Here is a 15,539-nt window from a genome sequence, read left to right on the forward strand (position 1 = left end):
TCTCTCCTGTCCCCCTGAAGTCTCTTCTTACTCCCAGTTCATTTTCTTCTGCCACACCATTTGGCTGGTGTCCTCATGGGATTGGCAGGTCATGCGTTTGGTGTCTCAATTCTGTTTGACAAGAAATTTATTACCCATTCGTTCCATTCTCCCACCCATGTTTTTTTGGTGGCGCCCAGGTGCACTGAATGAGCTGTAGCCCTGAAACAGAAAAGAGAACACTGCCCAGAAATAGTATGATAGACATCATGTGATTAATAGTTGCACCATTAATGACATTCATGGTACATGAGGTGGGTACAGAACTGGGCCTTCCCAACTCCTGCATCTCGGAGGGCTGGCTCTGGCTTTTGTCCTGGTAAGCCTCCTACCCCAGAGTGGGAGAGGTTCCTGTTCCCCTCGACCGGGTCATGACCCGGACCATGTCACACTAGGCAGGGATCAAATAAATACGCATTTCTATATGCTATTTCTTTTTCTGAGAAATAAAATAGAATCTGGTAACAGTGGACCTAAAGCAGCATCTTTGAACGTATGATTGGTATCACACGTATCTGTTGTATTCTGAAATCCCTACCAAAATGAAGAGCCAGGTTTATAAAAGGAACAATGTTCTACTTCCAAAGATAGAACCTCCTGTCTGGTCATGGCCTGTCCGCGGAAGTCAATAGTAACTGGATCAACCCTGTAGCAGGAGACACTAGTAAGGAGCTGTGTCTTTGAGCCCCCAGTTGGGAATGTAGAGACCTTTTCCAATTTTAGAAATGTGTCCACTAGCAAATTACAGGTCGATAGATCATGCACATTAGCAACCTTAACAGATATTTGTATTTTATTGATTTTTATATAGCGCTTTTTAACAAAGCGCTTCACAAAGAAACCGTTCACAGTTCATTAAAATCAGTATAAACAATTCTGTTCAGGGTCAGACGATAGCAAAAAACCAGGAGACTGAAGTAGGTGACATCTTAGGGAGGAACGAAACAAAGTTAGAGGTTATGGATCGAAGGGATAGTGGAAGAAGGTTCCAGTGAAGAGGGGCCAGCAGTTGAAAAGATCAAAAGCGAGATTGTGCACAGGGGGCATGTGGAACAGTAAGTAAAAAAAGTCCAGCGGAGAGGACGAGGAGAGTAAAAATGGAGAAGCAAGGTAATCAGGGGCAAGGCCATATAAAAATTTGAATACTCAACAGATGAAGTAGAATTTCAGCCGAGAATGAAAGGAGAGCCTTCCAAGAGAGTCAAGAGAAGAGGGGATAGAGTCACAACAGGATAATAAACAAAGCAAGCAGACAGAGGAAAGAAATTTATTTCAGTGGGGCTAGGCGAGAGCAAGGAAGACCAAAGAGTAGAACAGAGCAGTACAAAAGTCGAGATAAGATTAGAGAAGAGACCAAAAGTTTAGTGGCATGAAAAGTGACAAAGGGACGAATTTGCTGAAAATTAAACAGGCGATAACGACACACGTGAGAGTAAATGAAATATGTTGACTGAAAGAGATATTAGAGTCAAGATAGAGACCGAGATTACAGGCAGTAGGAGAGATCAGCAGGGTTGAGGGGGGGGAGAATGGAAGGAGAAGGGAGTGGTAGCAGGAAAGATAAGAACCTGAGTCTTTCCGGCATTTAAGGAGAGTAAATGAGAGGTCATCCATGACTCAATGGCAGTAAGACAAGAAGAGAGAGTGACATGACAATCTGGTGAGAAAGAGAGAAAGAGCCTAGTGTCATCTGTACAGAAGTGATGTGACACTCTGAAGGAAGAAATAACAGAAGCAAGAAAAGAAGTGTATACAGAAAAAGGAAAAAGGACCAAAAACAGACCCTTGTAGAATTCTGTGATCGAGAGGAAGAGGAGGAGAGGTGTTGTCGCCCTAGAATACGGCAAATGTGAGGTTAGATAGATAAGAGAACCAAGAAAGGACAGAACCAGGAAAACCAAATGAGGAAAATGAGTCAAGAAGCAAGGAGTGGTCCACTGTGTCGAAAGCAGCAGAGAGGTCAAGAAGAATAAGTACAGAGGAGTGTTTGGAGTAGCGAGCGTTAAGTACTGAAAACAAAGCTGTTTCTGTGGAGTGACGTGGGTGTGAGTGGGGGGGATAATTGATAGATCACAAACAAAAGATGAAATTTGTGAGTTAACACCACGTTCCAAGAGTTTAGATAGAAAACGTAGGAGAGAGATAGGACGGAAATTAGAGGCAAGAGAAGAATTTGCTGTAGGTTTCTTAAGGATAGGTATGATGATGGCATGTTTCAAAGCTGATGAAAAAGTTGATTTGGCAAGACAAATATTGAAGAAAGGTAAGAAAAGTTATTAAAAGTGGATAGACTTTGGGAATGAGTAGTGAAGGAAGAGGATCGCTAGGGGCAGCAGTAGGGTGAGTTCTAGCGAGAACAAGAGCTACATCAGAGTCAGATACAAGAGTGAACTTAGAGTCAGTAATAGAGGGTAGGGGGAGGATAAAGAAGAATGGTTGAATGAAGAAGATGGCAAAATATCCTGACGCATTCTATGTACTTTAGAGGAGAAGAAGTTTGCAAGATCTGAAGCAGTACGGGATGATTGAGGGATCGGGTGTAAGAGGAAAAAGTAAACGAGTCAAAGTTTGAAAAATACAGCGGGGATGAGTGGATTGGCTGTTAAGAAGGTCAGAAAAATAGGTACGCTTGGCAGATTTGAGGCAGGTGTCATAAAGAGTGTGATATGAAAAGTATGTGGACTGATTAGTCGGAGAACGATCTTTGTGCCAGTGTCTTTCAAGGCGACGGAGGGGACGGTGCATAGATACGAGGTGTGGAGAAAGCCAAGGTTGAGCAGGTTTACGTGTAGGATGGAAAAAGAGGGTAAAGTTGGTCCAGACTAGAAACAAGAGAAGAGGAAAGGGTGGATATGGCTTCGTCCGTGGAAAGAGTGGAGAATTGAGTGAGGGAAGGAAGTGAGTTGACGCAATCGTCACAGAACAGGGTGGAGTTAAAGTTGCTTAAATCACGTCTATGGAAGGTAGTTGTCGAAGGGGCAAGAAGGGTTGTAGAAACCGATGGAAAAAGAGAAACAGTAGGAAATGGTCTGAAAAGTAGGAAGAGTGAAAACAGGGGATGAGGTGAATGACGAGACAAAGATCAGATCAAGGGTAGGAAAGTAAGTATGGGTCTAGTATAGAGAGGAATGGTGATGCTATAGGATCAGAGGAGGGATGGAGATTAAAATCTCCGAGCAAAGCAAGGGGAGTGGTAGTCTGAGAGATATGGCCAAGAAGATGATCAATATCCTCACAGAAGGACCCCATAGGGCCAGGGGGACGATAGATCAGAAATGGCATGAGGGTTCGTAAATTATTTAAACATATATTCAGATGATGAAGAGTAAAAGGAACAGATAGGTATTTAGAATGGAACAGCAAACCAATGTCCGAAAACACAGTGGACATGTGAAAAAGATGACAGGGAAGAGGTGAGAGATGCAGCAACAGTTGAATTATGTGGGAGGATACATGTTTCAGTAAGGCAAAGGAAGTGGAGAAGTGAACTTATAAATCCACAACAGCGCAAGTCTAGTTTCAGAGAGACCTTGTATTTAATAGACCAAGGTAACGACAGTCGACGTATTGGTGATTTGAGGGTAGCGGAGATTGGATGTCAGAGTGGAGGTATAGTCACGTGGTTGAGAGCTAGAGGGTCATGATGAATATCAATAGTACCTTGATGGTAGACTAGACTGCAGAACGTGGTGTCCAGGGAGGTACCTAGGCGAGCATGCAGGTGGTAAGCGGCATGCTGGAGTGGCCTTTGGCCGCGGACAGCTGCAGAGAGCTATGATCCACTTTGCCTCAAGATAATTGCTTGCTTGACAGTGTGAAGCCAAATGTCCCTGAAACTCACACATAAACCCCACTAGCTGGAGGAGTGTTAAAGCTGTACCTGGTACCAACAGAACTTGGTCAGATACACCAAGCCTGGTATGGATAACAAGGTCAGAGTTGCGCCTGTTTAAGGTCAAGGCCAACACACCTTCTGGAACCATTTCCTTTGGCCTTCATATGTTAAGAGTCTGCTCTAGAGGGACAGGAGGTGTGATTCCCATACAGAAAACACAAAAATGAACCGACACACAAATCAACCAAATAAAGTGCCCAACAAAATGTGATACAAGGTATGTGCAAGCATCCAACAGAAGGAATGTGAGCATTAGATCCATGCCTTAAAGCAAGTGACACATGATATGCAACACCCAGACTTTAAAAAAGGGACAAAAGTAAACAGGGCCTTGTGAAAAGACTTTCCTTAAACGGATCTTAGGAAGTGTGACAAAGTCACCTTCCTAACCAGACAAGTAGTTGATGTGGGTCGCCAAGAAGGTCAGGTGCCACCACAGGCTATGTGATGCCTTGGAGTGGCATGGGAAGGTGGATCCTCTGGTGACTCTCACCATGCCACAGTTCAGAGGCAGAGGTTTGACATATGGGACACAGAGGAACCAGTTCCTTTTAGGAACGAAGGAGGCAGTATGCGAGTAACAACCCAACCCATCGCTTGAGTAGCACTTCCCCCTTCCGGAGAAGGGTCTTGCAAGATGAGGTTAGAGGAACGTAGCTAGGAATGCGACGAGTAGCAGCACTTCCTGTGCATCGAAATCCAAGGCAGAGGACAAATCTCTTGAAAGCTCAGCTCGCCTACAGGCGCAGAACCAGATATCAGTTGAGCATACTAATCACTTTACCTTAATCCACCAATCATCTCTCAGGGAAACCAAATGGCCATTCTCACAATAAGCACAGCCCAAGGAGTGGGAGCAAATACCCATGTAAGCCAGGATAAGTGCTGGGGGTTTGGCAAAAGCAAGAAGGTGGTTGGCGATCAGAGGCAAGATGCTGAAGTTTGGAAGTAGAGTAATTAGGAGGTGGTGAGAGAAGCTGGAGGAGGAAACAGGACCCAAGGAACATAGGCACCTCAATTGATAAATTGAGACCAGAAAATGCACAGAATATATTTGAAAGTATATGTAACAAAATCTGTGTTATAAAGTACATTTTAAAGAATGCACAATAGAATAGGCCATTTTGTGCAACAGTCACATATGCCACAGCATCACCCAGTATCCATTCCTGCAAGTTCATTGTGGGTGTGCAAATTAGCTCAAGGCCATACCCACAATGCATTGCTCAGTGGCTCTGAACTAAAGGTGAACTTACTTACAGGATTGGCTGCTGGGTGGTTTTGTTACAAGTGTGAGTGTGCAGGAGTATGGTCGGACACAAGTGTAGTATTATTTTGGTTATAAGGGTTGGAGCAAGGCCCTTTTCTACCCCTAAAACTAAGAGGGGTTTCCCGGCCTATAAGAGAAAACTAAGGACCACTGTCAGAATGTCCAAATGAAAATAGTCGGTCACTGTCGTTTCCCAAAACCCTACTTCTGACCGTAACATTAACTAAAGACTAATGTGTAAGGACTCCAAAACTCCAAAGTAAACTAGTAGCGACAGTTCTTGCCACTTCAAAGTTCTCAAAGTCTCAAGTGTTCAAAGGAAACAAAAATGGTCAGTTTCAAGTGACGAGGGTTTGTCTCCTTTCCCCTGGCTTCGTACTGGTTTCGATTACAAGCTCATCTCCTTTTCAGTAATGGACAGTCTTTTCTACTCTTAGGTTTTTAGACCCTCTTATTCTCAGGCCTTCATATTTATGTAGGTTCCAGACTTGCAAAGCTGTATCACAAAACCTTTATTCTCTTGACAAACATACTTCCTTCTGGACACTCTTTCTAGTAGGGTACCAGACCCCCTTACTTGGTCCTCATGTGGGTGCGGGTCCCAGACTTGCAAGACTGGAACACCACAACTTGGTTTACTCTCCTGCCAAGTACACATGTCACTTTCAAATGTTTCAACAATCTTTAGGGCCAAAGACCCCCTTGTGGTTTTCAGAATATGTCTCTTATATGGGCACAGGTCCGAGACTCGCAACACTTGTTCACCACAGCTTGGTTCACTGTCCTGCCAAGCTTGTGGTTCTCTTTCACTTCCTTCAGTTACGTTCAAGGTCCCAGACGCGATCTTTCTTCATTTCTCATGGGAGTGCGTGTCCCAGACTCTCACGTTGCTTTCACAACCCTTCTCAAATGCTCCCACCCCCCCCCCCCAACCCCTTTCGGCTTCCCCGGACCTCCAGCCCTTCTTGGTATGCATGCATTCCTTTTCTCTTGGTTTGAGTCTTCTGAGGAACGCTATGCACCTGCGAGGCCCCGGCAGTCTTGGAGACTTGGCTTCACTGTTTGCCCTTATCGCTGCCTTAGGCGTCATTCTCAGAGCGGCTCCGCTCCGCGTTACAGCTCTCTGGTTCAGGTGGCGCCCAGAGGATGATTCGGGTACTTGCTCACACCGTGCCCTCTTCCTGAACTACCAGCAGCCTACCCGCGTCTTCCGTGCATGGCGTCTTCCCCCATCTCTACTAGGCTTGCCGGTGCGGTTCTCGCAGCTGCCAGCGGTTAACAACTCTCCTACTCAGAGGGTAGCTCTTTCTCAGTATTCCAGCTGACAAGGAGTTCAACTCCCGCACTTCCTTGTTGGGTTGTCTGGACCAATCAAATATTGCAGAAGACTACACTGTTCACGCCGGTTCGAGTTATCTGTATCCTCCTGGGCATCTTCTTCTACCCAGTACTTATGTACATTTACATAGAAAACCACTAGCGTCCCCTGGTATTCTAGTGAAGTCTGAGGTATTAAGCTGACTGACTGTACAACAAAGAAAGTTGGCCCCAGCTGAAGATATGAAAAAAGGCTTGGTCTTCAGTAAAGAGGGGGTTTGGGATAAAGCGGGATTATACTGCATTCTATGGGAAGGGTTGTTCCTAATACCATAAGGGGCTTCCTCTCCCACGTGATCCTCCCCCTGTGTTCCACCCGCAGGTGGGATTAATGTACTGTGGACGCACCACCATGGCCCCATGGGAAAGGTCACCCCCTTAGGGGAGAAGGGACGACATCATCAGATTAGTCACATCAGGAATTGCCTATCCTACTAATTTCAAGTAGAAGGGATACATTTCATGTTTTTAAACCCACCAGAACTTTGATGGTATTTGCTAAACATAATCACAAGGATCTCGGACTATACCACAATGATGATACCCTAACCCAATAATGGCGAAACGTGTTTGTGGTTTTCTGTATCCTTTAGCTGGCTGTCCGTGGTTGATAAAGAGCTGCCCTATAAGACAAAGATAATAAATGTGTTTGAGCGAATGCAGAGGCCCACAACGTATTGCTCAGAGGCTTTGAAATGGAGGTCAATTTCCACGGATGGCTACTTGCTCATACCGTCATATGGGTGGTTTCCTTAAATGAAATGGACTATTCTATGTTCATATTTATGGAAGAAAATCATTTATGTTGATTTTTTTTTTAATAAAAAAAAAGTAGAAAAAAAACTTATAACATTGATGTTTGGTAAGCTCCATAAAGCAAACAGCCTAAAGCAAATTGATTAGAAGAAACAAGAAAATTGGCTCACCATCATATACGGGTCATCTACAATAGGGTAAATATAATCTGTGGTTTGGACCAAGGATAGACCACCATGTCGTAAAGGAATAACGCACGTGTCCATCCCAATTCCTGCAAAAATAAACAAAATCTCATTAAAGGACCTGCTAAAGACATTATTCAGAAGTCGATGAGGTTTAATACTATGAATCTAAGTCAGGCCTACAAGCTCTGGTAAAGCGTATACATTTTGAAATAAGGTTGGCAGAAAGCAAAAACAATGCTAGGTCCAAATATAATCCCAAATCATTATCCAAAACCACTTAGCCATCTTGTACAATGACCGCCTCTTTAGAACTGGAATTTTATTGTAAATATAATCCATTCCAAAAGAGGTTCCATTAGGAATAGCATCTAGAAGTGAGAACGACTACCTTCTAAGCACTACCATAATAACCATTAGCTGGAAGCAAAACACCTCCCTTCTGTGTTCACACCAATCACAGCCAACACGGATTAGAAACTCCCCCAAAATGTTCTCCCCAGCGACATTAACATCCTCCTGCAGTCTGAGAACGCACATCCATTGTCACTCTTATTGGTCCTTTCAAATCAACAATCATTTACTCAAAAATCCTACGCAGGACCCAATACTAGATCTATTGCCATACTGCCAAACTCAGTGAAAAACGAAAATCCTAAACGATAGATTCTGAGCAGGTCTGGAACTGAAAATGTAATACTTCAGTACTACTGCCTGCAGTAACCTACCATGCTCAGTTGAATAACATTCTCAACCAGCCTTTAGCAGTAGGATTTAACAAACTCGACTACTCCATTCCAATGTGCAGTCTTCAATCAGTACCTGTCGCATCTGCTTTGAAATAATATCCAGGCACACCGCTAAACCAATAGCCATCAAATGTTCTCCAGCTTTGGTTGGTCAAACGAAACATTTGAAGGTGTTACACACTGGAAGGGATCAATATAATTAACATTTATATTTTTATTTTGCAATCAGGAGATTTCCCCAACGCAGGATTCACACATTACTTTGATAACTCCATAAAACTTCAGTTGCTCTGTGAATTGGTGTCCGACAGTTACCCTGGTAGGATTTACCACTACAGGAGCAACCGTCACAGAGTAGCCTTTTGACTGGGTACATGGCACAATACAATATCTTCTTATAAAGGTTTAGTTCACTCTGAAGTGCATTCTATGGAACACAGTGGAGAAACTTCAGGGAAAGCAAACTGGCTGGTACAGGTTTGTAGCTTGATGGCCGGTAAGGTGGCCCTTGCAAAGAGTATGGTGCTGCCTAAAATTCGATATTTCACTAATGTGCCACCTACACCAAAACCTGAATTCTTTACAGCTCACTTCTCAGATTTGGTATCGGTTGGTGAACATGTCAGTGTTGCCACGGAAACACTGATGAAACCAATTAATAAAATAGGGCAAGTGATTGTACAGTAGCAATTTATGATTTGGCAGTTCAAATACAACAGGTCCTCTGTACACACTCGATAGGTGGCAAAAGGGAAGCACACACACACACACACACACACATTTTAATTACATTTCTTTCCTGGCACCTTTAGACCGAAGAGTAAACAAAATGTAGAGCATTGCACAGTGAACATCACTACTGGCTCACATTTTATGGGTGGTGGGGGGGGACTAAACTAATATCTGGTACTCAAATTGGATTTTCTGGGTGGAAGCAGCTAGCCTTCATGATGTGGGGTGGGTGGGGGGGGGGGGCTACTTTAATTGGTGGTGGCGTGTGTGTATTGCAGCCCCATTCTCTCGGATGTGTGCAGATTGGAGACATTCTCTGTAAATGAGAATAGGAGGCAAGAGAACCCCACAGTAAAATCCTTGCTTAGATATCAACTTTTGGCTGAAGGTTGGCTTAAGCATAATACAAATGGCATACCATAGTAAGCCTCTTGACTAACAGGCACATAAACTGGGAAGCATAATGTATAGAGTGGTGTGAGAAACCTGAAGGTGACTTACCCGATAGTCCCCGGAGATCTGGCATCCTGGTGGCCAGGACACAGCCACTATTGGATCCAGTTTCTGGGGGTGGACCAGTGGGGGAGGATCACCTGGACACGGGGTCTTCGGGGAGTGGAAGGGGGACACCGACAGTTGAGACGCGGTACCCCCTTCCTTATAACACCTTTTCCCCATCCTACCTCGTAGGATATTTAGAAGCTCTACCCTCCCCATTTCCGACACAAACACTTTCTTACACTGTGACAGACAATGGACTAACACCACAGCCGTTTACCTGACATGTCCCAACACAAGGGTCAGGCAGAGTCAGGCAACTGGCAATAACTACACACCCGACAGCCCTTTCCCTTCCCCACGGGGATAAAAAGGCTGAGCACAAGAGCACACTTCCAGCAATGACAAACGCACGAGGAAGTAGCTATTCCAGGATGGCAAATGGAGAACAAAGGTGGCGAGACTGGAAAGGACACCAAGGAGGGATGTGCACTTGCCCTTTTCGACACAGACCTGTAAAGCCTCCGTGAAAGGAATTGTAAGACCGGGAACTACAGCGGACAACCCCAGACATGTGGTGTAAAAGATGTCAACCGTGCATGGGACCCTCCCGCACAGATAACCGAGACGGGGAGATGTGCTTGCTACCCTGGTACAGTCCTGGACTACAGTGACAAGAAACGACAAGGAGGTCAGCAAAGCCAGTGAGTCGGAGGCCATACGAAAGGCCAGCATAGAGAGTTAAGGTGGTCATACAAAGGTCGAGCCAAAATCCCTTGTACAATCGAAAGTCCTTAACCCATTACCAAAGTTTTGACATTGTGAAACAGGCGCGTGCGCCTGCCTCAGGGGAACGATGTGTGAACGGTAAATGTGTGAGGCCTGACTGGGGGGTTAAGATAAAGCCTGACTGGGGGCTGGAAAAAGCTAGGGGAAAGTGAATCCCGCAAGGTGTTATAACTAAATGAACTGTGTTAAACTGGCAAATATGAACCCAACGTTCCTATTAGGATCAGAGGGGGATGAGGGGCATCCACAGGTGAAAAATCAACCTACAGAAAGATTCCTGAAAGGAACTTTTGTTTTGTTATTTATAGCACAACAGGCCCTCTGAGGCAAGAGACTTGATGTAAAAGAGACTTGGCCATAGAAGGCCCCGATATGATATTTTGGAAACAAACTGTGAAGCTTGTGCTGGAGAAGCCCAGGAGTGTGCTATGCTCGAGAGTCCTACCTTGTCCCGTGCTAAAAACCGCGGGGAAAGGGAGACCCCAGTTATACCATCAGGACTTATATCCCACACTATAAGTATAGGCCCTTTTTGTTTGACAAGATGCCACTAGGACTGCCTTATTATTATTTCATGGCTGTAGCTTGCTCCCATCTTAGATTTAGATTAGGCATTTCTCTCACCCATTCATACAGTTTAATAAACACCCTTGAACTGTGATCACTTTTGTCTGTCCTTACTGTTGCCACCATGAATTCCTTACAGTGGGGACATTAAGGGAAGGGCAAGCTTAATATATGAGATGAGTGTGTTGGTGTTGCGTGGAGCCTTGCACCGCTTGTTGGAACGCTCACACGAGACGCTGGTCTGCCTTCTATACCAAAACACATGTGTGGTGCCTTTAGTTGGCAAAAGGGTTTCGTCTAAGCGACGAGAATGTAGCAAAATAAAATTTGGAATACTCCCCTATATAAAACCATGAGCAACGCATCAACATGTGTAACAGAGGGTGATCCTGAAAACAAATATTGGGGATCGCCCTGGGTTCAGGTGGCAAACACTCTTAAGGATGGGGTGCATACAAAAGACAGTAGGACATGGTGAGTTCTCTATCCCCGTCTAGGTGACCACTATGCCTAGAAAGCGCTGTTGTGCCGCTGATCTAAAAATGACAGTAAACGGAAGGAAATATCTACCCATTTTAGTATGCACGTTACATCCACTAGAAATACAGAAGAGTTCAGCTTCCTAAGTGTGTCAATGTCAAATAGTAAAAAGAGCGCAAGTGAGATGAGCTCCATCACCCTCCTCTGGTCAATCTACTTGTGGTAAATATTTTCTTTAATGACCTATAGAAACTACTATGAGAGTGCAGGTGTTGATAAAAGATAACCTAAGTCATCAGTTTAGTAAAACCAGGTGCTAATGTGCCCCGACCCATGTATGTAAACCTAGAATTAGTTTGCAAGTTGGACACCTCAAAGAATAGATGCTCGAAGACAAAACTTATTGACAGGGGAAACCCTCAGGGAAGGTTCTCTCATGTGTATGTAAAAGACCGGTAATTTCTTACGGTGTGGCGTCTACCAGTTTCAGTGGTTTTTTAAACAAATGTACCCCCTTTCTTCAGGACAGTCTTCATTGGGTACTGAAACGATTAGGTACTTTTAGAACATCGGGTTGGAGGTATTCCGGTTGCTCAGACCCTCCTTATGGATTACTGCTGAGCAGGCCAAAACAGCTAGTTGTGATCCTGCACGATCCCATGTATGTTAACGGCACGTGATCCTAATACGTGGCAGCATCTGTAATTATAGCGGTGGTTGGGACTCCACAGATGAACTTCTGGGAACTGTCTGTGATATAATCAGCATGAGACCAATGTGTCTTCACCAAGATGAAATTGAGTCGGGTAGGTGCCGCACTTCCATGCTGCCAGAGGGGTTCAAATAGGCTCCGTACTGAAAGATGTCTGTGGAGGTACGCGATCCTTGTCTCGAACACGAATGCCGGTCTGCCTTCTATACCTACAGTTGTACCTGTTTGCGAGAGGCACAGCCCACCTTCAAAAGCCTCACTCCGCGCTGAGTGTTTTGTTGAAGAGGGTTTAGCCGAAGTGGTTCCCACTCCCTTACCGAGTTAGTTTAGTTTTCTAGTGCCAGGGTGGGTGGTGTTGTAACTCCTCGTGGCGCTTAGCCTGCCCTGCTGCCTGATATGGCACTGACTCCAACTGGGTAAGCCACTCCTTGTTTTGGTATTGTCAATTGTAATAACCATGAAAAGTGTTAGCATGAAGCCAGTGAGACAAAGTCGACTTGGTCTACATAGTGAGACGGCATGATTAGGGAAAAGACAGAGGAGCCCCGCGAGGCACACAGATAAGTAACACCTTGTATAAAGAAGGGTAAACAAGACGTTGGGCGAAACACCTTGTATAAAGAAGGGTAAACAAGACGTTGGGCGAAACACCTTGTATAAAGAGGGGTAAACAAGACGTTGGGGGAACAATTGAAAAACAAGACACGTTGCAACCAAAAATTAGCAGCTTTTAACATCCAGAATGCAGCCTGTGGCAATTGACAACGAGCACCAGTCGATTACTCTACCAGAGGATACCCAGATCAAAGTCTCTACAAGCAACACCTTACACTCTTAATATGGACAACGACGGATGTCTTAATATGTCAACCTACAACCTACTCAAGAGTTCTTCCGTGGAGTATGAGAATGATGTGAATTTGATTCAGTGTATGATTGACCCAATTGGTCCTATTAGGCCCTTGAATGACTCTGTAGCCATCTTTGCTGAAACTGAGCAAGATGCAATTGACCTACTATGCTAGGACATTTCTACACTTGAAACTTCAGCCAAGAAGGTCAAAACAAACACACAAAAAAACTTAAGAGCCTACCCAACAGGAATGCGGCTTGCAGTCTTAAAATGATGGAATTTTCTAATAAAAACATTGAGATCAATAAATGTAGGCACACAAATCAGATAATCATCCCCGTTATGTCTGAAAATACCATTATTAATAGAGAGATGGGTAATGGGATGATAAAGCAAGTGAACTGAGGGGCCATCTGGACAGATGGTTACTAAACAACACTGCCTGCAGTCGGGTAGCATAAACATTTGATACTATTGGTAATAAATGTGTCTAGACGGCTAGAAAGAGGGATCTTACCATATCTACTGAAACAAGACTGTCTAAAATCACTACGTGCCCAACCATGGGGTCAAACAAGGGAAAGAGCAGTGATAAGGGCATACAAAATCTATCAGCAGAGGGGAATAAATGGAATTCTCTCAGCAAGTTGGTTAAATTTGGGAAACTGAAAGCCTGTTTCTTAATAGATCCTGCTTATTAGCACTTTAGGGGCAAATAGCATTGTTGTCCACAATAAACAATAGGGATCTTTTACGGATTGAGTTATCCAAATGGAATAGTTCCACTAATTAAGCATTGGTGGAATTTTCCACCCCAGACATGGGGCCTCATTGCGACCCTGGCGGAACGGGTTAATGGGCTCCGCACACATGGGGCCACATTACGAGGTCCTCTCGCGGGACCCGGTAAGGACGTTTGGTAAAACCAGGCATCGTTACGGGTCCCGTGAGGGGAAGAGGGGGCAAACAACGGGCCACTCGTAATCGCCCCGTTGTTTGCTCCCTCTCCCATTCAGCCCTATGGGGGCTGAAATGGGAATGGGGAAGGTCTGGGCCTGGGTTCCTGGAGGGAGGAATTACTGGGCCCTCCAAACTCGGAATGTCCCGGTAATTCCCCATTCTGGGAACCCGGACGTGATTTTGGCGGCAGCCATGCCGCCAATAGCAGCATGGCTACCGCTGTGGTCGTAATGAGGCCCATGGTTTCTTTGCTTTGTTCATGCTCTGCTGCATTACTGTAGTTGGGGTTTAAACTTACAATTGGCTATAAGCAATGTAACCCACTAAATAAAGAATTGCCAATCTTGACACACCATAGGATGGACAAGATAGAGGCTTTGAAAAAGGGGATGAATCATCTCGATCAGCCCAGCTCCTATCGTATGAATAGTACTCATGATAAGCCAACAACAATCTACTATTGACCGGGCTAGAATTTAGGTTCTTTAAAATGGATCAGCTGGAACACTCAGGGCTTTAACTCTTATGAATCATTCGGAGGGCAATGCCCTCATAAAATCTGGTGATATATTATACAGGAAACCTGGGCTATGGAGGACTGCACTATGGATGGCTACAGGGTTAATGCAGAAAGGTTACGCGTTGCTTGCGTGGAGGACCTATGGGTGGTCTTGCCATTGGAGTGCAATTATTCCTTTCCACTCGCCTCTTTTGTGCGGAATATAATTTCGCTGTAATTACCGTATATAATATTGTATGCACCTTTATTGGTGTCTAGTATACCGACTTTAAATATTTACTCTATGCCGGGCAAGGTACGGGTTAATTAAATGGCTGATGTATTGTCCTTGTGGAAGTTATCGCTGGAGATTTGAATGCCCCCTCAGCTCTTCATGCTGACTTTATAGAAGTAAACTATTTTTGGCATAGCTGTGGAGCCACATCAATATCATTTAACTCACTTAGTGACCATGAGGCACTAATTTAGACACACACCTTATCAAAAACAAGCAACATTAGAAATTACAATGAGCAGATTTCAGTCTGCTCCTTGCTAACCAATGGGATCTCTCGGGACTTAACTAAAGCACCATCTTAATTTGAATACCAGTCGTAAAAAGCAGGATAGGACTCGCATTGGTCGTTTTGACATGGAGAGTCAGTTAGCTAAAAGGAGACTTCATAATAGAGGTAGATGAATTAACAATCAAACTGGATTCACATGGTAAAAAAAAAAAACAGCTTAAAACACAAGAGGCCAACCGATATAAAAATTGGCTTAAAACCCATAAATCGATGAATAATGGCAATCGTCGATATTAATTTGAACTCCTAAAGAAACACAGTGATAGGAGAAATAATAGTAATGCATTGACCAATATTGAGATAAACTCCATTAGTGAACTAGAATGGATGCGGGCAGTCAAGGATCTATATTGTCCAGGGCCGCCTCAAGGAAAGGGCTAACAGCCAATCTCCTAATCTCAATTTTTTATTTTTTATTTTGGATTTTTATTGGCATTTTCAACTTTAACAATCAAAGATATAACAGATAACAGAGAACCCCGACATGCCACCTCCCTCCCTCCCCCCAAACTCTGGGTCTGAGAGAAGTCAAATGTTCCAACGCCTGGTCTGCAGAGCGGCTTCCACCCCCCACTCCCTCCTGGAATGACC

General features: G+C 44.4%; 1 protein-coding gene across 1 annotated transcript in view; it reads right to left on the bottom strand.

Moving 5' to 3' along the window:
* The window catches only part of SEPHS1 (selenophosphate synthetase 1), a 181,583-nt gene that overhangs the window by 139,957 nt on the left and 26,087 nt on the right, over nt 1–15,539 (bottom strand). The window contains exon 2 of the mRNA XM_069627883.1: nt 7,508–7,611. Coding sequence (XP_069483984.1) covers nt 7,508–7,611 — 104 coding nt within the window. The remainder of the gene's footprint in view (nt 1–7,507; nt 7,612–15,539) is intronic.

The sequence above is a fragment of the Ambystoma mexicanum genome, chromosome 12 (genome assembly GCF_040938575.1).
Source record: "Ambystoma mexicanum isolate Mex_15411 chromosome 12, UKY_AmexF1_1, whole genome shotgun sequence".
Taxonomy (NCBI): domain Eukaryota; kingdom Metazoa; phylum Chordata; class Amphibia; order Caudata; family Ambystomatidae; genus Ambystoma; species Ambystoma mexicanum.